The sequence below is a fragment of the Mobula hypostoma genome, chromosome 3 (genome assembly GCF_963921235.1).
Source record: "Mobula hypostoma chromosome 3, sMobHyp1.1, whole genome shotgun sequence".
Lineage (NCBI taxonomy): Eukaryota > Metazoa > Chordata > Chondrichthyes > Myliobatiformes > Myliobatidae > Mobula > Mobula hypostoma.
In genome coordinates, this window is record NC_086099.1 from 27,469,859 (window position 1) to 27,493,964 (window position 24,106).

Genomic DNA, 24,106 nt, shown 5'->3' on the forward strand with positions numbered 1-24,106 from the left:
AACCAAGCTCTATCGCAGTCTAGGGGTAAAATGATCAGTCTTACAGTGACGCAGAGTTCATTTCAGCTTAGTGCAGTTCACAGTAATCGCTGTTGTACCGTTGGGGGCGGGGGGGGGAGGGAGAGAGGGAGAGAGGGAGGGAGAGAGAGAGCGATTGATTGATTGATTGATTGATTGATTTTGGTTCAGGCAGACCTTTGATGTCTTCGCAGTTGGTTTCAGGCAGACCCTTTTTGATGTCTTCTATCCCGCTGTGGTCACCGACTGTGACCCCTCCGTTCTGGATACGATCGTTCTTCTGCAGTGAACCTGGCACCCAGGCAAGGGCAGACACACACATCAGGTTCCCACCGATCGTACTTTTACACCCGTGAGCCTATGGTCAGTTCCCGCAAACCGGACCTCCAACCTCCCACAACTTGTGGGGGCACACGGCTCTTTCCAGGGTCTCATTGTCTCGTGGTGTGTCCCGTGCCTTAGCGAACCTGTTCTTTTTATCCCCCTGCTGGGGTATCGCCTGTCCATCAAACTTCAAACAGTTCAGGTTCAAAGCAACCGGTCTGGCAATATCCTGAATTTTGTTTTCTTTTCCGTTAATCTCTCTTCTCCTCTCTCATTAATATTTTGAACATTTCTCCATTGTCTCCCTTATCTCTCTTATTAGCATCAATCGTCTGATAACTTGGTTTGGCGTCACATAGTATAAAACACAGGTTACCAACCTGCTGCTGTATATCTATTACATTGAAAGTTTTGAATACCGATTTGGCATAGATGTGCTTCTTTATGCCTTAAGGTTAAGTCCTACAAAAACTGATTCTTAATCAGTTAAAAACTAATTCTTCATCACACTCGTGTGTTGTAAAGGATGGGTTTTCATTCATCATAAGTACTGACTTTTCTATTAAAACAAACCACAGTTTTTCTAAAGGATCCTAGGTATGCCTTTAAAGAATGGCATAATCAAGACCATAAAAGAAAAAAAAAACTGATTTTTGTTCCATTTGTTGTGTTGGTGAAAATTGATGTATACAAATTATTTGGTGTATTTTCTTCCATAATAGTAAAAGCACTTAAAAATATTGCTCTTAAACAATTGAATTGGATGGTGAAGTGAGTAAGTATGGGCTAAATTCTGAAAATGAGTTATTACCTCTGTCCCCAGGCACTTAGCTTAATGTTATTGTCTGGAGGCTCAGTCTGAATTACACTTGGGTTTACGCAAACATGAGGAAGTCTGCAGATACTGGAATTTCAAGCAACACACATAAAAGTTGCTGGTGAACGCAGCAGGCCAGGCAGCATCTCTAGGAAGAGGTACAGTCGACGTTTTGGGCTGAGACCCTTTGTTAGGCCACTAAACTTGGGTTTATTTTGTTTTCATGACTGGGGTGGAGTAACAGTTTCAGAATCCTTAAGTTTTTCTTTTGAGAAAATAATTCATAGATTCATGCACCATGGTAACAGGTGCTTTGGCCCAACTTGTCCACACTGACCAAGATGCCAATCTACACTAGTCCCATGTGCCTACATATGGTCCATAATCTCTCTAAATATTTCCTATTGTTATACCAGTCGAAATGCCTTTAAACTTTGTAATCGTACGTGCCCTTACCATCACTTGAATTGAATTGAATGATCTTTATTGTCATTATACATAGGTACAATGAAACTCTGTTTGGCTTCCTCTCAGGCAATTAAATAAAGCGGTAGATAAAAACAAGACAGTAATATAAAAACAGTATTAAATAGATAAGTAGCAGAAAATAAGTTGCAGCAGCACCAGAATATCACAGTAATGCACAAAGTGCTGTTAGTGCAAGTATTTGAGTCCTCGTGTGTGCTCACAGTTTCAGTCATTGTTCTGTGGGAGTGGTGTGATGGAGGCCACAGCTCTGGGATAGAAGCTGTTCCTCAGTCTATTTGTTCTGGCTTTTAGTGTCCTGAACCTTTTGCTGGACGGCAGCGGGTCAAACAGGGAGTGGCCGGGGTGTGTGGTGACTCTGGTTATGCTGATTGCTTTCCTCCTGAGTCTGTTAGAATAGACGGTGTCCAGTTCTGGGAGCTCCATCCTGACAATTCGCTGAACTGCCTTCACCACGCGATGCAGGTCTTGTCGCTCAGCGGCTGTGCAGCTGGCATACCACACTGTGGCGCTGTTGGTCAGGATGGTTTCAATTGCGCTTCTACAGAAGTTAAGCAACAGCTTTTGTGGGAGTTTGGCCTGTTTCAGCTTTCTGAGGAAGAAGTGTCTTTGTTGTGCCTTTTTTACAAGCAGTGAGGTGTTGGTGGTCCATGTCAGCTGTTTTGACAACATAACTCCAAGGAACTTGAGTTTTTCCACACTTTCCACTGCCTCTCCACGTATATGGAGGGGGGTGTGTACTCTGTCCTTTGAGCTCCTGGAGTCAATGATCATCTCTTTTGTTTTAGAAGTGTTAAGGACCAGGTCGTTGTCCTTACACCACTCCGTCAGATGATCCACTTCAAGCCTGTAGGCTGTTTCAGCCTCGTCGGAGATCAGGCCAACCACTGTGGTATCGTCCGCAAATTTAATTATGGAGTTGGAGGTGTAGATGGGAGTGCAGTCATGTGTGTAGAGCATAGGGCTCAGCACACAGCCATGCGGGGTGCCTATTTTTAAAATGAGGGTGGTGGAGGTGTGCTTACTAATTCTGACTTGCTGTGGTCGGTCTGTGAGAAAGTCCATGACCCATGAGCACAGGGAGGAACCAAGGCCAAGAGTGTTCAGTTTGCTGATCAGTTTATGGGGGATGACTGTATTAAATGCAGAACTGCAGTCCACAAATAACATCCTCACATAAGTGTTCAGTTCCTCTAAGTGAGTCAGAGTAATATGGAGGGCTGTTGTGATTGCATTCTCTGTGGAGAGGTTTGCCCAGTAGGCAAACTGGTGTTTGTCCAGATCAGGTGGGATTATAGCCTTAAAGTGTGAGGGCACAAGTCTCTCAAAGCACTTCATGGCTGTGGGTGTCAGCGCTACAGGGCCATAGTCATTCAGGCACTTCACAGCTGATTTTTTGGGCACTGGGATGATGGTGGAGGAGACCACAGTACATGTGCTTGCAACACTGTGTGTCCGACAGAGTGATCAGCAGCACTGGGGCTCCACAGGAGACAATCTTGTCTCCCTTTCTCTTCACCATTTACACCTCGGACTTCAACTACTGCACAGAGTCTTGTCATCTTCAGAAGTTTTCTGATGACTCTGCCATAGTTGGATGCATCAGGAAGGGAGATGAGGCTGAGTACAGGGCTACGGTAGGAAACTTTGTCACATGGTGTGAGCAGAATTATCTGCAGCTTAATGTGAAAAAGACTAAGGTGCTGGTGGTAGACCTGAGGAGAGCTAAGGTACCCCTGTTTCCATCCAGGGGGTCAGTGTGGACATCGTGGAGGATTACAAATACCTGGGGATACGAATTGACAATAAACTGGCCGGTCAAAGAACACTGAGGCTGTCTACAAGAAGGGTCAGAGCCGTCTCTATTTCCTGAGGAGACTGAGGTCCTTTAACATCTGCCGGATGATGCTGAGGATGTTCTACGAGTCTGTGGTGGCCAGTGCTGTCATGTTTGCTCTTGTGTGCTGGGGCAGCGGGCTGAGGGTAGCAGACACCAACAGAATCAACAAACTCATTTGTAAGGCCAGTGATATTGTGGGGATGGAACTGGACTCTCTCACGGTGGTGTCTGAAAAGAGGATGCTGTCTAAGTTGCATGCCATCTTGGTCAATGTCTCCCATCCACTACATAATGTACTGGGTGGGCACAGGAGTACATTCAGCCAGAGACTCGTTCCACCGAGATGCAGCACAGAGCGTCATAGGAAGTCATTCCTGCCTGTGGCCATCAAACTTTACAACTCCTCCCTTGGAGGGTCAGACATCCTGAGCCAATAGGCTGGTCCTGGACTTATTTCATAATTTACTGGAATAATTTACATATAACTATTTAACTATATTATGGTTCTATTACTATTTATTATTTATGGTGCAACTGTAACAAAAACCAATTTCCCCCTGGGATCAATAAAGTATGACTATGACTATGACTAAGGCATGTTGGAACAACAGCTTGTTGCAGTGAGAGGTTAAATATACTTGTAAACACCTCAGCAAGGTGGTCAGCACATGCTTTCAGTACCCAGCCGGGCACTCCGTCTGGGCCAGCTGCCTCACTTGCATTCACTTTCCTCAGGGTGGGTCTCACCTGATGTTGCTTAAGGACCAGTGTGGACTCATCATCAGGTGGGTTGATGAGTGGGGCAGCCTCCTCCCTCTGAGTATCAAAGCGGGCAAAGAACTGGTTTAAGACATCAGGCAGTGTGGCGCCATCATCTGGCAGCAGATTATTGGTTTTGTAGTCTGTCAGCGCCTTGATGCCTTTCCACATACAGCAGGGATTGTTGTTATCAAACTGATTTTCAATGTGCAATTTCTTCTTGGCAGCTTGCTCCATGTGTCTACCACTCACAGTGTGAAACGTATTCCACATACCCCCTATAAATCTTGCCCCTCACCTCTCGAACTTATAAATCTATGTGGTTACCTCTCTATTTCCCTTGCTCCAGGACAGTCCCAGCCTATCCATTCCCTCCTTATAATACAAATCCACCAGTCCAGACAACAGATTTGAAAAGAGCATTTATGTAGCTCATCTTATAAGTTGTCAGGGACTTTATTAAAACTATTGTGGAGGAGTGTGTCCCGACAATGTGATTCAGAGTCTTCCCCAATCAGAAGTCCTGGATGAACCATGAGAAACCACCACAGTGGGCTTCACAGCTGAACAGGTGAGAAGACAGCTGAAACGTCTCAACCCAAGCAAGGTTGCAGGACCGGATGGTGTCAGTACCAGGGTGCTCAAAGCCTCTGCCCCTCAACTATGTGGAGTACTTCGCCATGTATTCAACCTGAGCCTGAGGCTCCAGAGGGTTCCTGTACTGTGGAAAACGTCCTGCCTCATCCCTGTGCCGAAGACGCCGCGCCCCAGCGGCCTCAATGATTACAGACTGGTGGCATTGACCTCCCACATCATGAAGACCCTGGAGAGACTTGTTCTGGAGCTGCTCCGGCCTATGGTCAGGCCACACTTAGATCCCCTCCAGTTCGCCTACCAGCCCCAACTAGGAGTTGAGGATGCCATCGTCTACCTGCTGAACTGTGTCTACGCCCACCTGGACAAGCCAGCGAGCACTGTGAGGGTCATGTTTTTTGACTTCTCCAGTGCGCTCAGCACCATCCGCCCTGCTCTGCTGGGGGAGAAGCTGACAGCGATGCAGGTGGATGCTTCCCTGGTATCATGGATTCTTGATTACCTGACTGGCAGACCACAGTACGTGTGCTTGCAACATTGTGTGCCCGACAGAGTGATCAGCAGCACTGGGGCTCCAGAGGGGACTGTCTTGTCTCCCTTTCTCTTCACCATTTACACATCGGACTTCAACTACTGCAGAGTCTTGTCATCTTCAGAAGTTTTCGGATGACTCTGCCATAGTTGGATGCATCAGCAAGGGAGATGAGGCTGAGTACAGGGCTACGGTAGGAAACTTTGTCACATGGTGTGAGCAGAATTATCTGCAGCTTAATGTGAAAAAGACTAAGGAGCTGGTGGTAGACCTGAGGAGAACTAAGGTACCGGTGACCCTTGTTTCCATCCAGAGGGTCAGTGTGGACATGGTGGAGGATTACAATTACCTGGGGATACGAATTGACAATAAACTGGACTGGTCAAAGAACACTGAGGCTGTCTACAAGAAGGGCCAGAGCCGTCTCTATTTCCTGAGGAGACTGAGGTCCTTTAACATCTGCCGGACAATGCTGAGGATGTTCTACGAGTCTGTGGTGGCCAGTGCTATCATGTTTGCTGTTGTGTGCTGGGGCAGCAGACACCAACAGAATCAACAAGCTCATTCGTAAGGCCAGTGATGTTGTGGGGATGGAACTGGACTCTCTCACAGTGGTGTCTGAAAAGAGGATGCTGTCTAAGTTGCATGCCATCTTGGTCAATGTCTCCCATCCACTACATAATGTACTGGGTGGGCACAGGAGTACATTCAGCTAGAGACTCATTCCACCGAGATGCAACACAGAGTGTCATAGGAAGTCATCCCTGCCTGTGGCCATCAAACTTTACAACTCCTCCCTTGGAGGGTCAGACATCCTGAGCCAATAGGCTGGTCCTGGACTTACTTCATAATTTACTGGCATAAATTACATATTACTATTTAACTATTTATGGTTCTATTACTATTTATTATTTATGGTGCAACTGTAATGAAAACCAATTTCCCCCGGGATCAATAAAGTATTACTATGACTATGACTATCTGCTGAGGGCCAAATCACAGCATGTGCCATGTCATAGGCTCTTTACTCAACCCTGGAATATCTGGACAGCAAACATGCATACATCAGGATGCTCTTTATTGACTACAGCTCAGCATTCAATACCATCATCCCCTCAAAACTAATAAGTTCCAAGACCTTGGCCTCAATAGCTCAGTGCAATTGGATGTGTGATTTCCTCACTTATAGACCCCAGTCAGTTCAAATTGGCAACAACCTCTAACTCAGTGTCAGCAAGATCAAGGAGCTGCTTATTGACTTCAGGAGAAGGAAACCAGAGGTCCATGAGCCAATCCTCATAGGAGGATCAGAGATGGAGATGGTCAGCAACTTTAAATTCCTCTATGTTATTATTACAGAGTGCCTGTCCTGGGCCCAGCACACAAGTGCAATTACAAAGAAAGCATAGCAGTGCCTCTACTTCCTTAGGAGTTGGCGAAATTTCGGCATGACATCTAAAACTTAAACAAACTTTTATAGATGTGCAGTGTATAGTATATTGACTGGCTGCATCACAATCAGGTATGAAAACTCCAATATCTTTGAACAGAAAATCCTCCAAAAAAAAAGTAATGGATATGGTCGAGTCCATCATGGGTGAAGCTCTCTCCCACCATTGAGCACATCTATATGAAACACTACCACAGGAAAGCAACATCCTTCATCAGAACCTCCCACTACCCAGGACATGCTCTCTTCACGCTGCTGCCATCAGGAAGAAGATACAGGAGCCTTAGGACTGACACCAACAGATTCAGGAACAGTTATTACCCCTCAACCATCAGGCTCTCGAACCAAAGGAGATAACTTCACTCAGCTTCACTGAAATGTTCCCATAACCTATCGAATCACTTTCAAAGACTCTTCTTCTCATGTTCTCAGTTTGTTGTCTTTCGCACACTTGTTGAACACCCATGTTGGTGTGGTCTCTCATCGATTCTGTTATGGTTATTATTTTATGGAGTTATTGAGTATGCCCCCAAGAAAATGAATCTCCAGATTGTACATGGTGATGCGTATGTACTTTCGTTGATAATAAATTTACTTTAGAATTTTTTTGAAGGTTCAAGATGGTATATTAAGAGGGCATCATGTCAAAGAATCACTGGCTGACAAGTTGAGCACAGTGAGGCCTTGCCAAAAGAGTGAAACTAAAAACATTAAATTGTGAGACAATAAATCTGAAAACTAATAGCTATCTGAGATTTTTAATTCGATTAGTTTTACTCAATAGCCTAGAAAATCTCTAACCAATATTCTAACTCGGGATTTTACCCATTACATTGCCATGGTCAGCTGAGATTACCAAAGGTTTGTTTGACACAAGAAATTTGGCAGATGCTGGGAATCCAAAGCAACACCCACAAAATGCTGGAGGAACTCAGCAGGTCAGGCAGCATCTATGACATTTTGCTATATTGTGTGCCATTGATGTTGCCTGACCTGCTATCTATGGCACACAATATGGTAAAGTGTCATAGATACCACCTGACCTGCTGAGTTCTTCCAGCATTTTGTGGGTTGCAAAGTTCAAAGTAAATTTTACCAAAGTAAATAATATCATGTTCAACCCTGAAATTTATTTTCCTGTGGGCATACTCAACAAATCTCTAGAATAGGAACTATAACCGGATCAATGAGAAACCAAAGTGCATCAGACAAAACTGCAAATATAAATAAATAGCAATAAATAATGAGAAAATGAGCTAATGAGATAGTCCTTAAACTGAGATCATTGGCTGTAAGAACATTTCAATGATAGAACAAGTGAGTGTAGTTATCTTCTTCTATTCAAGAGCCTGATGGTTGAGGGGTAGTAACTGTTCTTGAACCTGGTCCCGAGGCTCAGGAACGTTCTACCTGATAGCAGCAGTGCAAAAAGGGCATGACCTCGGTGGTGGGGATCTCTGATGATGGATGCTGCTTTCCTATGACAGTGTTTCATTTAGCTGTGCTCAGTGGTTGGGAGGGCTTTACGCGTGATATACAGAGCGGAATCCACTAACTTCTGTAGTATTTCACATTCAAAGGGATTGGTGTTTCCATGTCAGGCTGTGATGCAGCCAGTCAACATACTCTCCACTACACATCTATAGAAGTTGGTTCAAAGTTATATATGTCATGCTGATTATTTGCAAAGTCCCAAGGAAGTAAAGGTGCTACCGTGCTTTCTTCGTAATTACACTTACATGCTGGGCCTGGGACAGGTCCTCTGAAATAATAACACCGAGGAATTTAAAGTTGTTGACCCTCTCCAGCTTTGATCCTCTGATGAGGATTGGCTCATGGACCTCTGCTTTCTCTCTTCTGGTGTATAATCGGTCCGTTGGTCATTCTGACATTGAGTGAGAGGTTGTTGTCATGACACCACTCAGCCAAATTTTCAATCTCCCTCCTAAATGCTGATTCATGACCACCTTTAAGTTGGTCCACAAAAGTGGTGCCATCAGAGAACTTGAATATGGCATTGAAGCTGTGCTGAGCCACACAGTCAGAGGTATAAAGCAAAAGCGGGGAGGGGGTGGGGGGGGAGAGGAGAGATTTTGTTGCCAATGTCTGAAATGTTTTGCAGATTCCCAGAAGGATTTCACTGAGAAATTGCTTGTGCCTTTTTGTGAAAAAAAAGACAATACACTGGAATTTGAATTGAGTAAAGGAACAGCTTCTGGTATTCACCTCACACAACTTCCCACAGATTCTGGGAATCTGTCCAAGCGAGCCTGCAGTCACGAGCCAGTACGGTTGAGTTTACTGCTCTCAGGTGGTGTCCTCATTGATGAAAATGCAGGTTTTAAAAAAACTAATGGTGAGCTGAAACGACCAATAACTATTGATCAGCTGACAACCAACCCCAGACGGACTTTACTGACTCATTGTTGTTCCATCGATGTCTTGACTAATCTTGGGGAAACCATTTAAATAGTCGTGCTTTGGGATATACAGTAGAGTTTTGAGATTTGTCATTGTGTGGTTTTACAGAACAAAGGAGTAGTTTCAAGTTCCAGTTTTGTCCTATCTCCTGGCTTTAAGTCTCATTCGCAGTTATAGGCGAGAGAACACAACAAATTGGCGACAAGGTGTTTTATGATATTGACATTGCAATTTCAGCAGAAGACACGTGTTATTCTACAACAGCAGCAAGCCCAGTTTGAGCTGGTCCCGCTGAAATTAATTGAAACTTGACCAGCAGGTTATCAGTGAGCCCAGTAACATCAATGTCAAACACTGAACAGAACCCATGTGAGTCAGTTGTTGAGTCTATTACTCATTTCCATTTCGATGGGAGTTAACTTTGAACCATGGTTTTCACGTCATGAATATATTTTCCAGGTCGAGTTTGCCAGTAAACATGACTCTTGGAAGATGCGCACTTTACTCTGAAAATTAGGCACTGCAGAACATGAGCATTATTTCAAATTCATTCTGCCTAAGAACCCGCATGACATATTGTGTACCTAATATTTCAGTGCATAAATGGCATATGTCATCATGCCATGTGTGTGCATCTCGCTTAAAGACGAAGTACAAACGTTCATCTCCCAGCTCCTCCTTTTGCTTTCAATTAGTTTTAAAGTTACAAGACATAACAGTGGTGATTTGTTTTAAAACAAATCCAAGACAAATATCTACCTGTTAAAGCGCAGTGAGAAACAGTTGAGTTAAACAAAGCACAGCATATTTTCTACACAAACGGAAACACAGTCAAGTTTTAACAAAGGCAGAAAACTGACAGATTCACAGGTTCATAAACAGAGAGTACCAGGAGATAATGATCGTAAATTTTTTAAAAAGCAGAAATGGCTGGATACATCGGATAGATAGACGCGTTCCAATGAATAACTGATTCGTACACTGAGTGAATTGAGCAGAATTTTGAAGCAAATAAAATAGCCAATGAAACGCAAGTGCCAATTTTGCTGTGCGATGGATTTAAAGGCATACCGTTTGCTTAGAAGTTTGACTGTTCCAACCAAAGAGCCAAAATTAACTTTGCTGATATCATGAAAGCGATCAACCATTGCTGATTGCAGAATGCTTTAGGTTTCATTAGTGGAATCATAAGGAAGGGGAGTCCATTTCAGCCTACGTGGCTGAACTGAAGAAGTTATCGGCTTAATAATGTAGTGAGGGATTGTTTAGCCTGTGGAATCTACAAGAAAACTTTCAAAACAGCTCCTAACTGAAGCACAACTTACATTTTAAAGAGCAATTGAAATTGCTGCATCAATAGAAATAGCATACAGAGACACAATTAAGTTGCAGTCGAGAATGAAAGTAAGTGTGAACAAAATTGAAGCAAAAACTTGCCTGGCCAAACAAATTGTTACCATTGTGGCAGGGGCTCACATACACCAGATCAATGAAGACTTAAAGGTGAAACTTGCAGAAAATGCAACAAAGTGGGACATATACAAAGACCATGTCAGGCAACAAAAATAAATGGACTGCACAATGAAAAGAAAACAATTAAAAAGTCAAGTTGCAGTTTCCAAAAGAGCACTAATCTGCATGCTGTTGATGAAAAATACCACGTTTGTCCATCGTCGTCATCGATGAGGACCTCAACACCATTGATGGTGTCGTCTGGTGCATGATTTGGATTTAAGTGAGGGAGAGTTGCGCAGCATCGGCCTCACTCTCTTTTCCCAATTCCCATCTGGATCCAGTGGCAAGACGGAGTCAAGACGGCTGGAGATGGGACTAGGCGCAGTGGATAACCAGGACGTCTTCTGCGTCTTGTCCTGCTCTACACGTTCCACGACGTTTGCAGAGACCGCCTTCTTGACCGTTGGACCTTCCATTGGTCTTGTCCGCTCAGTCCACCGGAGTCTGTCTTCACATGCTGGGATAAACATCTCCCTATCTCACCTAGTGTTTGAGACCCGTCAGCTGTCCTCACCTGGTTTAACCGGCTTGTCGAAGCAGTTGCCCGGGGTGTGGCCGCTGTTGCACGAAAACAGCTACAAGGAGCCACAGGTGAGAGCTGAGTGCCAGGTGGGGACCAAAGGTGGGCTAATTGCCTAGAAAAGGATGTGACATGTTCCCCCGCCAGAGATGCTACCCCTCTCTGATACCCCATACAACCCAAAAATATGAAAATGAAAAAATGAAAAATATGATCATCATATAGAACGAACTGGGTAGGCTTGAGATCTCTAATGTGAAAACTGACAATAGACAAAGCAATATGGCTTATACCAGAATATAGAGTATACACAAGTCATGCTGACTTGAGTGTACTCTATATTACATTGACTGTTCTATTTATTATAAATTACTATGATTGCACATTGCACATTTAGATGGAGACGTAATGTAAAGATATTTACTCCTCATATATGTGAAGGATGTAAGAAATAAAGTAAATTCAATTAAATGAATGGAAAATTAATTAAACTGGAATTGAACACTGGCTCAGCTGTTTCAGTCATTCCACACAATGAGTTTGAATGGCATTTCTAAGCCTGCAGATATTCAGCTAAGAATTTATACTGGAGAAAAGATAACTCCTGGGGAATGATATTCATACAGTTAAATACAACAACCAACAAGCCACATTAGACACGCATGTGGTAAAAACAGGAAGGCCAGCATTGTGGGGCTGCGAGTGGCTGGGATAACTACAACTTGAATTGAGATCATCCACCACTTCCATGCCACATCCCCTACAATCGAGTCAACTGAAAGTGAATTAAGAAATGTACTGTATGATGCCACAGCCGTGTTCAAGAATGGCATTAGAAAACACAAACATATCAAGGATAAAAAAGTGTTAAGTGAAAAGAGACTGTTCAGATCCTTATACTAACCATGATAAAGTAGCCAGTGAACTAGCTCGCATGGAGGTGGAAGGAATTCTTTTCAAGACTGAGTGGAGCCCATGGACAATGCTAGTGGTCTCAGTAGCCAAAAGAATGGGTCTGTCAGGATCTGTGGTGATTTTAAAGTCACCATCAAGCCAGTACTGAAAGTAGATCAATACCCTCTGCCCAGGATAGAAGTTATCTTTGCAAACCTTTCCGAAGGGAAACACTGAAGGGAGGCCTACACGCAGGTGGAGATGGAAGGAGAGTCCAAAGTGTTTCTCACCACAAGCATCCACAAAGGCTTTATCACTAAAATAGGCTTATTTATCTATCTGTACTCTGGCAGAAAGCTATTGTCCACGTGCTGAAAGGCTGTCCAGGCACCCAGTGTTGCCTGAATAACAGCATTGTTACCGGTAAGGTTGACAAGGAATATCAAAACAGAATCTCAAAGCAGTGTTAAAAAGATTAGAAGATTATGGGCTCAGAGCACGATGCAACAATTGTGAATTCTTCAAACAAAGCATCACTTACTGTGGTCACACCATCATTTCACAAGGTTTACACAAGTGCACTGAGAAAATTCGAGCAGTAGTGGATGCCCCAAGACCAAAGGACATGTCATAGTTGCTGCCCTTTTCAGGATTTGTCAATTACTATAACAGGTTCCTGCCCAACTTGGCTACTATGCTCCTTCCCTTGAACTCATTACTACAGATCAGGAAATGATAACGGACAAAGCAATGTAAGGTGGCTTTCCAAAAAATAAAGGAAATGATGACATCAGACACTATACTCACACGTTGTGATCCACATCATCCATCGAAGCATGCCTGTGACACCTTGCCTTACGGGATAGGTGCAGCCACGTTATATTTTATGAGTGATGGAAGCAAACGCCCCATAGCTCTTGCATCACATTCCCTCACTGCTACAGAGAAAAATGACACACAGATTGACAGAGAGGCCTTGAACCTGGTATGAGTATAAAATGTTTCAACCAGTATTTGTATAGGAGAGTTTACCCTCATTACTGATCATCAACCACTAGTGTCCATTTTCAATCTACAGAAGGGTGTTCCACTAACAGCAACCACAGGAGTATAAAGATGGGTTCTGTTTCTTGGAGGACACAATTACAAGATCAAATTCATAAGGACAACTAATCATAGAAACGCTGATGGATTGGCCTGTTTACCCTTGGAAAAGGAATTACCTGAAAAATTTACAAAAGAGGTCACTCCTCTTGATGTATTCTCCCGAACACAAATCAAAAGTCTCCCTATTATGGCAGGGATGATCCAAAGGGAAAGCAGAAAGCACTCCACACTGTCTCAGGTCTACATGGCAACCCAAAATGGCTAGAATTTGTAGCAGAAATCCTAGTTTCCCCTTATTACCAGTGTGAGAATTAACCTGGCCTTGACAGAGGTTGCCTCGTGTGAAGATTCAAAGTTGTTGTACCATCCAAGCTGTGAGCTCAAGTATTGGAGGAGCAACATACCAATCATCTAGGCGTGGTTAAAATGGAAGTGTCAGCTTGAAGCTTTGTCTGGTGACCTGGAATTGATCAGCTGATCAAGCAGTTTGCCATCTACTGTTGGGGATGCCAACACATCTAGAAGATGCCAAACACAGCACCTCTCCATCAGTGGCATCAGAAGCAAGGCAGCAATAAGAAATATGTCAAGGTTCTGCAACCCAGCAAGCAGGCTCTTCTCAGATGGTACTTCACTATCTATCAACATCCAGCCTACAGGAGCCACAAAATATTTATGGCTTATAGATTTTCTTGAGGTACACCTTAAATGATGTCTGTGAAGAGATTCTTGGGTTCTCCAACAAGAACCAAAACTACTTCAATGTGAAAGACTAGAAGATAGAGGAGTTAATTAATTGTGATTGCAAAACATTCATTGAACAGATGCCCCAGCTTTCCTCAAGGGAACAGAAACTGCTCTACAGGCCTCGTAAAGCAGAGATCCCCCAGATCACTTAGGGAAGACCCAGGATAGAGAGCACAAACATTTAATCAATTTCCTAACAGCAATAACTGTCTCAAATTCTTCAGCATTACACAGTCTAAACACCCAGGAGTTCACCATACTTACAGCCAGGAATGGGAGTACATATGATAGAGAAAGAGGCAGTCAGTACCTGCAGAAAGGAATGCTTTGAAGACCTCTTCAACCATAAATCTGATCTTGGTATTCATGCCGATGACTCCATCCCTAAGCAGCTAATTTGGGCCAGCTTTGTCACATGTCCAGGCATAGAAAGCCACATCCGAACTCAGGAATAATACACGCACATACCTATACACCCTAACCTGCTGAATTCTTCTGTTATTTTGTTTGTGTTGCTCATGAATAATACTGACTTGGAAGTATTTAGCATTCTGCTGAAATCCTAAAGCACAGTCATAACAAGCTTCAGTCAGAAATCCACAGCCTCATCAGCCATATCCAGAAAGGAGGATATTGATGTGCAGGTGGACTTGGGAGTCCTAGTGCAGGATTCCCTAAAGGTTAATTTGAAGGTTAAGTTCGTACTAAGGAAGGTAAATGCTATGTTAGCATTCATGTCAAGAGAACGGAAATATACAAGTGAGGATATAATGATGAGGCTTTATAAGGCATTGGTCAGACCTCATTTGGAGTATTGTCAGCAGTTTTAGGTCCCATAGCAAATAACAGATATGTTGCATTGGAAATGGCCCAGAGGAGGTTTATGAGAACGTTCCCAGGAATAAAAGGTTCAAAGGTTCATTTCATTATCAAAGTATGTATGCAGAATACAACTCTGAGATTCCTCTTCTCCAGATAACCATGAAATACAGAAAACCATGGAAGCCATTGAAAGAAAAGTCATAACCCCCCTACACGAAAAGAAGCAAAATCTTGCAAACCCCAAAGCCCCCAACCTCTCCCTCACACAAAACTAACCCATCTGGAAAACAGAAGCTAACATCAATCCCCAAACTCCCTCCCATACAAAAATCTAATATATCATCCATAAGGAAAAAATACTGTGATAATAAGATCAACCCCCTCCCACAGACAAAAAGAACTAACAGATCCCCCTCACACAGAAAAACACCAACAAGAACATCAGACCCCACATCCCCAAACCTCCCTAGCACAAAAACTAACATATCACCCACAAGGGCATCAAACCACCAACCCGCCAATCGGCAACAAGAAAGAAAACACAGAAAACTGAAGGAGACCAATACAAACTACAGTCCGCGCCAATAATCACATAAATACTCATAACTTCGAAAACATCCTCCATCAGCATCAAGGAGAGGGGCCGCTCAAACTCAGCCCATCTGTGGAGAACGACTGCTGACCCGTGGCCTCCTCCATATTCGCCACGATGTTTCAATCTTTTTTGACGCTTTGATCAGCGGGAAATGATTAATGCAGTAGGAAATGGAAAAGTTGATCAATTATCAGAATTCAGAAAAGTGAGAGGTGATGTTATCGAAATACACCAAGTTCAGGAGAATTGGGAGGGTGGATATAGAATGTTACAGGCCTTTCAGCCCATGATGTTGTGCCAACCTTTTCAGCTACTCTAAGATTAATCTAACCCTTCCCTACCACATAGCCCTCCATTTTTATTACTTGAATACAGTTACTGTATCTGAGAATCTCTTAAATGTTGCAAATGTACCTGCCCTTACTATTAGCCCTGACAGCATTTTCCAAAAACCCACCAGTCTCAATGTAAAAAAAACTACCTCTGACATCTCCCCTCCCCCACCTATACTTCCCTCCAATTACCTTAAAATCTTGCCCTATTGTACTTCTGCCCTAGGATAAAGGTGCTGGCTGTCCACTCTTATACACTTAACAAGTCACATCTCATCCTCCTTTGCTCCAAAGCGAAAAGCCATAGTTGCTCAACCTTTCCTAATAAAACATGTTCTCTAATCCAGACAGCATCCTGGTAAATCCCCTCTTCACCCTCACTTTCAGACAATACAAACCTTTACTCAGAAAAGTCAATATGGTTAATGAAGGAAATATCAATTCTAACAATTCATTTTTTTAAAAGAAGGTAACAAGGAAAGCCAGCGAAGACAAAGCATATGGTCTTGTCTGCAAATCTGTCGTCAACATGGATTTTAAAAAAGCAGTTGACAAAAGCCCACTTGGCAAACTAATCAGAAGAATAAAATCAGGTTAATGCAAAACTCACCTGGCAGCAAGGAAATATTATTGGTTGGCAGGTGTTTTGGAGATGGAAGTCTATTTTGCTAAACTCAGAGTCTAATCTCTTGTTTTTCATGGTATCCAAAAATGATTTGATAAATATACAAAGGTTTTATTATTAAGAAATTTACAGAATGCAGAAGTTGTCCACGTAGTGAGGAAAAAATGATAGAGGCTGCAGGGAGTGTTCAATGGTCTGATTAAATTGGCAGAAAAGTCGAAAGTGGAATTTGATCTAGGGATATGAGCAGTTATGCATTAGGGAAGGACAAGCAAGGAGAAGGCGTACACAAATGTCTCAAAATGGCTGCGCAGGTGGACAAGGCAACAGGCCATTTCCATTTTGTCTGAATTACTGAATGCAGGAGTGTGGATTTCATCTAGTTAAATGTACCAAAATTGCAATTTGATACTAATAGATGGTGGTGTAGAATTGTTAATTCTCTGGTAATTTAACTTTGTTTTCTGGAAATTTTCTAATGTTAATGGTAAGTATCATATTACATAAATCTGGCTATCTAATTGGTTCATGTTATCAATAGAATTTAATGTTATCAGTGGTCTGGAATAAGCCTAAACTAGCTTTGTTCACTCGCTTTTCCTTGAGATCTCTTTCCCGGCTCTTCCAACTTCCTTTCTTCTCCACCATGCTTCTTCCACTTTATTCTTTGCTCTTGTAACACTAATAAAATGATCATAAGCAACAAGTTTTATACCCCATTCTTAATTTCCGAAGAATATTTGGATCACAAAAGCATCAGGATCTACACTACCTTCATTTTTAGTTCTACAATCTGTAAAAACAAGCAGCATTCAAATGTATGCCAATAACATCCAGCACTTCCTTTTTTATGGCACTGAATCCGAAAGTATTCTCCATCAAACTGCTTGTCCAAATCCTGGATAAGATAATGAAACTGTTTTGCTACACAAGCCTCTGACAGCAAAATAGTTAACTTCTCTGTGTAAACACTCAGGCCGATGTTGCTGGACTACAAACAATGAATATTTTGACCTTGACCTGAGGTTCCTTTACCCAGCTCAATCTCGGTCTTTCAAAGTCTAAATAACTTGTATTCCAAATCTCTCTTCTTTCACATATCTTGTTTTGTTTTTTGTTTTAAAAATACATTCAAAAATACAAATAATTTTAACTCTTTCTCATCACCAACTGTCCCACCATGTGTCCTTCTCCCAACCACTCTTTCTCCTCTTCATCAGCTGCTTCATTCCTCCTACCACCACCTCTCTATCCTCCTAACCTGCCTTCCTACCAACCTCATCCCACCTCCTTTTCTCACTTATTTTTCCCCCTCTTCAGTCACAGAAACTCAGCTAAACCAACCACATGACAATGGCGCCTCCAAGTATAAGCTACAAGTTGGGAATCATAAGATATAAGAGCACAATTAGGCAATTCAGCCCATTGTGTCCTTCTTGGCTGATTTATTACCCCTGTCAACCTCATTCTCCTGTCTTCTTCCCGTAATCTATGACACCCTTACAATTTAAGAACCTATTAACCCCTGCTTTAAATATACCCACTGACTTGTCCTGCACAACCATCTGTTGCAATGAATTCCACAGATTCACTTCCCTCTTGTGACAGAAATTTCTCATCCCTGTTCTAAAGGGACATCCTTCTATTCTTAGGCTGTGGTCTCTGGTCCTAGACTCCTCCACTATAGGAAAGATTTTCACCATGTCCACTCTATCTTGGCCTTTCAATATTAGATAGGTTGCAATGAGAACCCCCCCCCCCCACCATTCTTCTAAATTTCAGTGAGCACAAGCCCAAAGTAATCAAATGTTCCTCATATGTTCCACTTTTCATTCCTAGAGTCATTCTCGTGACCTTCGTCTGGACCTTCTCCAATACTAGCACATCGTTCCTGAGATCAGGGGCCCAAAACTTGTAGCAAATTCACATCCTGGCACCGTACTACTTGCTCACATCTAAAATATGTGATGAAATAATATCTATTTGCTTAAATGTGCACCAATTATAAACTCGCAAGATGCCCAAACCATCCAGTCCAAAGCAGTCATCTTAACATCCCATCCACCACCTTACATATTCACTCATTCCATATATACCAGACACACAACGTTGTGGTGTCTCTATCTAGGTTCCTGCAGTGAAACATCCCACTACTACTTGCAAGTTCTTCAAAAATATACAGGGCTGAAGCTTCAGGTCAGAAGGTGGGATTTAGGAATTTTCAACCAGCACAGGTCATGATCCGCTGACTCTGATGCCAACGATCCCAACTCAGAAAACAAAAATGCTATTCCCTCATTTTTAATGGGTCCAAATTCCAGACTTCCTGATGCTTGCAAAGCCCTGGTGGGACGCCATTCACCAAGGATAGCATCATTTAACGAAGATGGCCCACTCCCACTATTGTTCATAAGACACCTACATTCCTGAAGTATGGATAAAGCCCTTCTCCTCTCCTCTGCCTAACCCCCCACCCGAGTGGTGTCATTCACACCCCATCTGCCCAACCATAAGATCATCAGATATAGAAGCAGAATTAGGCCATTTGGCTCATCGAATCAGCTTTGCCATTCAATCATGATTAGTTTTTATTTCAATTCAACTCACCCACCTTTTCTCCGCACCCTTAACCCTTTAATGATCAAAACCTATTAGCCTTTGACTTAAATGTACCCCAAGACTTGATGTCCACAGCCCTGTATGGCAATGAATTCTGAAAAAATTCCTCCTTGTCTTGTTCTTAAAGAGACATCTCTTTATTCCAAGACTGTGCACCTAGATCCTAGATTCCCCCACTAATGGAAACATCCTCTCCATGTCCACTCTGTCCTGGCCTCTCAGTAGTCAGTAAGTTTCAAAAGTCACCCCCCCCCTCATTCGTCTGAACTTCAGGCCAAGACATATCAAATGCTGCTTAAGAGGGTGGCAGCCTCTGTGCACTTTATGGGGCAATCCAGCTGCCCATTGATACTCCAGAAAGTCAGATTCCTCTAGACAGGCCAGTAAACCCCCTTCCTTTCATTTCCCCACACCTGATACATTCCTTCTTCTGCATTACCCGACCTCTCCCAACCCTTTTCTCTGCTCTTCAAGACACTTTTCACCTCCTCCAACCCTCTGCTACCTCCTCTGGTTGGCTCTCCATTCATCTCCTCCGCCTATCCCTGCTGGTTGGTGCATCATTCACCTTCTCCTCCCTCACACCCCCCCCCCCATCCCCGTCTTTCTGCATGCGGGAGGAGCTCGGCGGGTCAGGAAGTGTCCACAGAAGGGTAATAAACAATTGCATATTTCGAGCCTAGACGCTCTGGGGGTGCTCGGCATCTCCAGCATCTGCACACGATCTCTCACTCCAGTCTGCAGCTTTAAACCCTCGGCGGCAGCGGCCTCTGCCACATCCCTCTGTGACGTCACGCGGGCCTCCCCGTCGCCATATTGCTGGAAAATAACCCGGTTACGGGCGGCTCGCACTCCGGCGATCTTCACCACCCCCCTCCTCCTCATTTCCCTCTCACACCGCCGAGCGAAAAACAACCGCCCTCAACATCCCGCCGTCCTCGGTTGATGCAGCCTCGCTGCTGACAGGGAAAAAGTAGCAGCAGCTGCGGCCGCCCTCGAACCATGTCGACTCTGACCCAGAGGAGTTCCGGCCTTGTCCAGAGGAAAACGGAGGCGTCCAGGAATGCGGAGAAAATTGGCGAGGATGACGAGGACCGGAGGGATGAGCAGGACCAGGAGGACGAGAAGGGTGACTCCAAAGAAACTCGCCTCACCCTGATGGAGGAGGTCCTTCTCTTAGGCCTAAAGGACCGGGAGGTCTGATTTATTTTATTAAGCTTCACTTTAGATGGAATAAAATGTTTTTTCTTTGAAAATGTACAGTATAATTTATAGACACGTAAGGTTCCAACAGTGTAACAGTCAGCTTAACCTCGCTGAACGGAAGAACTTTAGACGAGAGGTGGGTTTTTTGGCGGTGATTGGCGTTGATATTTACCAATGGCGAGAGAGAATGCGACTTTGGAAGCACGTGGCATGGAATTGGTCCAATTGGAGTGTCGGGAAAGCGGGACTTGCGTGAGTCGGCAGCGGTTGGTTGTAAAAGTACACAATCCGCACACTTAGCCTCAGGCCCGCTAGGTGTTGCTGCTACCCTTGTCAGTCAGCCGTATCGACAGCTGGGCATTTCTCGGTATTTGTGAAACAAGCAGGGAATTAAAAGAAATAGAATTCTGAATTTAAACTGGAGAAAAACTCTGGTCTGAGGGATTTTACAAGTGCACCTTTTTTGTGAGACTCTTGAAGGTACAGATCTTTAACAGATCATTTCATGAAGCACGTAACTTTTCCATTACAGAAATTACCAGAATCAATATAAGAACATAAATCATTCAACCCTTGTAAATTCATAAAATTGTGGTGGATTTGTATCACTTTCCTAACTCCTGATCCTTGATTTGCTGCGTTTTGGTATTTATCAATCTCTTTCATGACTGTATACAGTGACTGTGCTTTTACAGTCCTCTTGGGGAGTCAGTTTTAAAGATCCATTACATTCTAGTTGAACATATTTTTTTAATTTCTGCCCTGAAGTGCCAGAGCCTCATCTTGTGACAATGATCCTTAATTCTATACACCCCACCCGTCCACCCAAGTGAAATATCAATGTAGAATTTGATTCCAAAAGATTGTATATATTTTGATGAGATCGCATTAATTTGAAATCCCAATGGGCTGAGTCAGTTTAATCTCTTTTCCCACTATCCCAGGTATCAAACTGGTGAACTATTACTGCACTCCTATTTAAGTGTATCTTAGCTTAGGTATAGGTCTGGTATCCCAAACTACATTTGAGAAATGACAACAGAAAAGTGGGTATGGCAACTTCTGTTCATGGAGAAATGTTAAAACGCTCCTTCCACAGATACTGCCTTACCTACTGAGTATTTGGCATTTTATGTTTCTATTGTATTTGTATTCTTTTGAGTTTTGGTAGTAGTACAGATGTGGTCTCACCCATGCCCTATGTAACAGGAGCAAGATGTCTCTACTTAAATCTTATTGTAATTAAGAGCATTGTTAATTGCTTCCTGTGCCAGCTTGTGTCTTTAGAAAAGTCATAAAGGGCCAGCTGGTGGCGCAATGACATCAGCGCCGGACACTGGAACGGAGGTTCCTGGATTTGAACCCAGCTGGGTCCACTCTTGAGTACGCTTTCCGTCCATGCCAGGTTGAGTGTCGAGATCGCAACTTGGCCTTGTAAAATAAAGGGAAAAATACTGCGAAATGTCTGTGTGAGGAGTGGCTCACCACACAGTCTCTCTCTCTCTCTCCACACCTTGTAAAGGCATGAAAAAGACATTGACCCGCCAACATCGCACATGGACGGACGCACATGCACACACCAAAAAAAAAGAAAAGTCATAAAATTTGGCAGTACCTAAGGGTGCATATGGGGGCGGGGGGAGTACCAATCTGAAATCTTGTAATATCTCTAAACCTTGTCATTTGTGAATCTTCTGAACTTTTAACAGGAATTGTATGGTTCAAAATGCTTCAGTAGTGAGAGATCTAGATTTGCTTTATAGGCCTGTGTTGCTGTTACACTAAAAACATCCTATGAAATGCTACTTTTAATTACATAAGAACATAAGAAATAGGAGCAGGAGTAGTCCATCTGGCCCATCAAGCCTACTCTGCCATTCAATAAGATGATGGCTGATCTGACCATGGACTCATCTCCACCTACCCGCCTTTTCCCCACAACCCTTAATTCCCCTACCGTGCAAAAATATATCCACCCTTGTCTTAAATATATTTACTGAGGTAGCCTCCACTGCTTCATTGGGCAGAGAATTCCACCGATTCACCACTCTTTGGGAAAAGCAGTTCCTCCTCATCTTCATCCTAAATTTACTCCCCAAATCTTGAGGCTACGTCCTCCTAATTCTAGTCCCACCTACCAGTGGAAACAACTTTCCTGCCTCCATCTTCTCTATCCCTTTCATAATTTTGTATGTTTCTATAAGATCTCCTCTCATCCTTCTGAATTGCAGCATCAATAAAATTGAGTCTAGTGTTTTTATTTATTTTGCAAGTTATGGAATAGATTTTGTTTATTTTCTAAAGCTAAAATAAATGAAACTGGTCAGATATCTTGCTTACTATGTAACAAAAGTGATTGATTATTTTTCCATTAAACATTGCTTCTTTGTGGATATAGCACTTAAAGAAGTGACATGATCGTAGCAAACATTTGCTTCGAAAAAGTGTTTGATTTGAATGATATTTGTATTTTTCCCTATGTATTCAATATTTCCTTTGCACAAGTTGCATCTACAAATTTAGAAAACCTCTACAAAGCAGATATATTGCTGAAAATCATGGGCAAATTGATACAAGATTGTGATTGCTTAAAAACTCTTGCAAAGATGCTCATGACCTGTTCAGATGAAATCTGAATTAACTTGTTCAGGTACTCTTCTGTACTAGAACAATGTTTCATTGTCTGCTGTGGATATCTGAATGCTGATTTCATGCATTTCCATTGCATTTGCATTTAATTATTTGTGAAAAGAGTATTACAGTTTGAGCTTGAGGTGACTAGTGGGGTACCGCAAGGCTCAGTGCTGGGACCCCAGTTGTTTACAATATATATTAATGACTTGGATGAGGGAATTAAATGCAGCATCTCCAAGTTTGCGGATGACACGAAGCTGGGTGGCAGTGTTAGCAGTGAAGAGGATGCTAAGAGGATGCAGGGTGACTTGGATAGGTTGGGTGAGTGGGCAAACTCATGGCAGATGCAATTTAATGTGGATAAATGTGAAGTTATCCACTTTGGTGGCAAAAATAGGAAAACAGATTATTATCTGAATGGTGGCCGATTAGGAAAAGGGGAGGTGCAACGAGACCTGGGTGTCATTATACACCAGTCATTGAAAGTGGGCATGCAGGTACAGCAGGCGGTGAAAAAGGCGAACGGTATGCTGGCATTTATAGCGAGAGGATTCGAGTACAGGAGCAGGGAGGTACTACTGCAGTTGTACAAGGCCTTGGTGAGACCACACCTGGAGTATTGTGTGCAGTTTTGGTCCCCTAATCTGAGGAAAGACATCTTTGCCATAGAGGGAGTACAAAGAAGGTTCACCAGATTGATTCCTGGGATGGCAGGTCTTTCATATGAAGAAAGACTGGATGAACTGGGCTTGTACTCGTTGGAATTTAGAAGATTGAGGGGGGATCTGATTGAAACGTATAAGATCCTAAAGGGATTGGACAGGCTAGATGCGGGAAGATTGTTCCCGATGTTGGGGAGGTCTAGAACGAGGGGTCACAGTTTGAGGATAGAGGGGAAGCCTTTTAGGACCGAGGTTAGGAAAAACTTCTTCACACAGAGAGTGGTGAATCTGTGGAATTCTCTGCCACAGCAAACTGTTGAGGCCAGTTCATTAGCTATGTTTAAAAGGAAGTTAGATATGGCCCTTGTGGCTACAGAGGTCAGGGGGTATGGAGGGAAGGCTGGGTTCTGAGTTGGATGATCAGCCATGATCATAATAAATGGCGGTGCAGGCTCGAAGGGCCGAATGGCCTACTCCTGCACCTATTTTCTATGTTTCTATGTTTATTAAACCTGGATGCAAATTATCCTTGGCAGTGATTTTAATGACAAGAAGTTTGTTGATTGTCTTGATCAACATTCTTCACC

The 24,106-nt window shown here is 43.1% G+C and overlaps 1 protein-coding gene across 1 annotated transcript in view; it reads left to right on the plus strand.

The window, feature by feature from the left end:
* Positions 1-19,707: 19,707 nt before the first annotated feature.
* golph3a (golgi phosphoprotein 3a) overlaps positions 19,708-24,106 on the plus strand; it is a 112,800-nt gene continuing 108,401 nt past the window's right edge. The window contains exon 1 of the mRNA XM_063042801.1: positions 19,708-20,214. Within this exon, the coding sequence (XP_062898871.1) occupies positions 20,020-20,214 (195 nt within the window). The 5' untranslated portion in view covers positions 19,708-20,019. The remainder of the gene's footprint in view (positions 20,215-24,106) is intronic.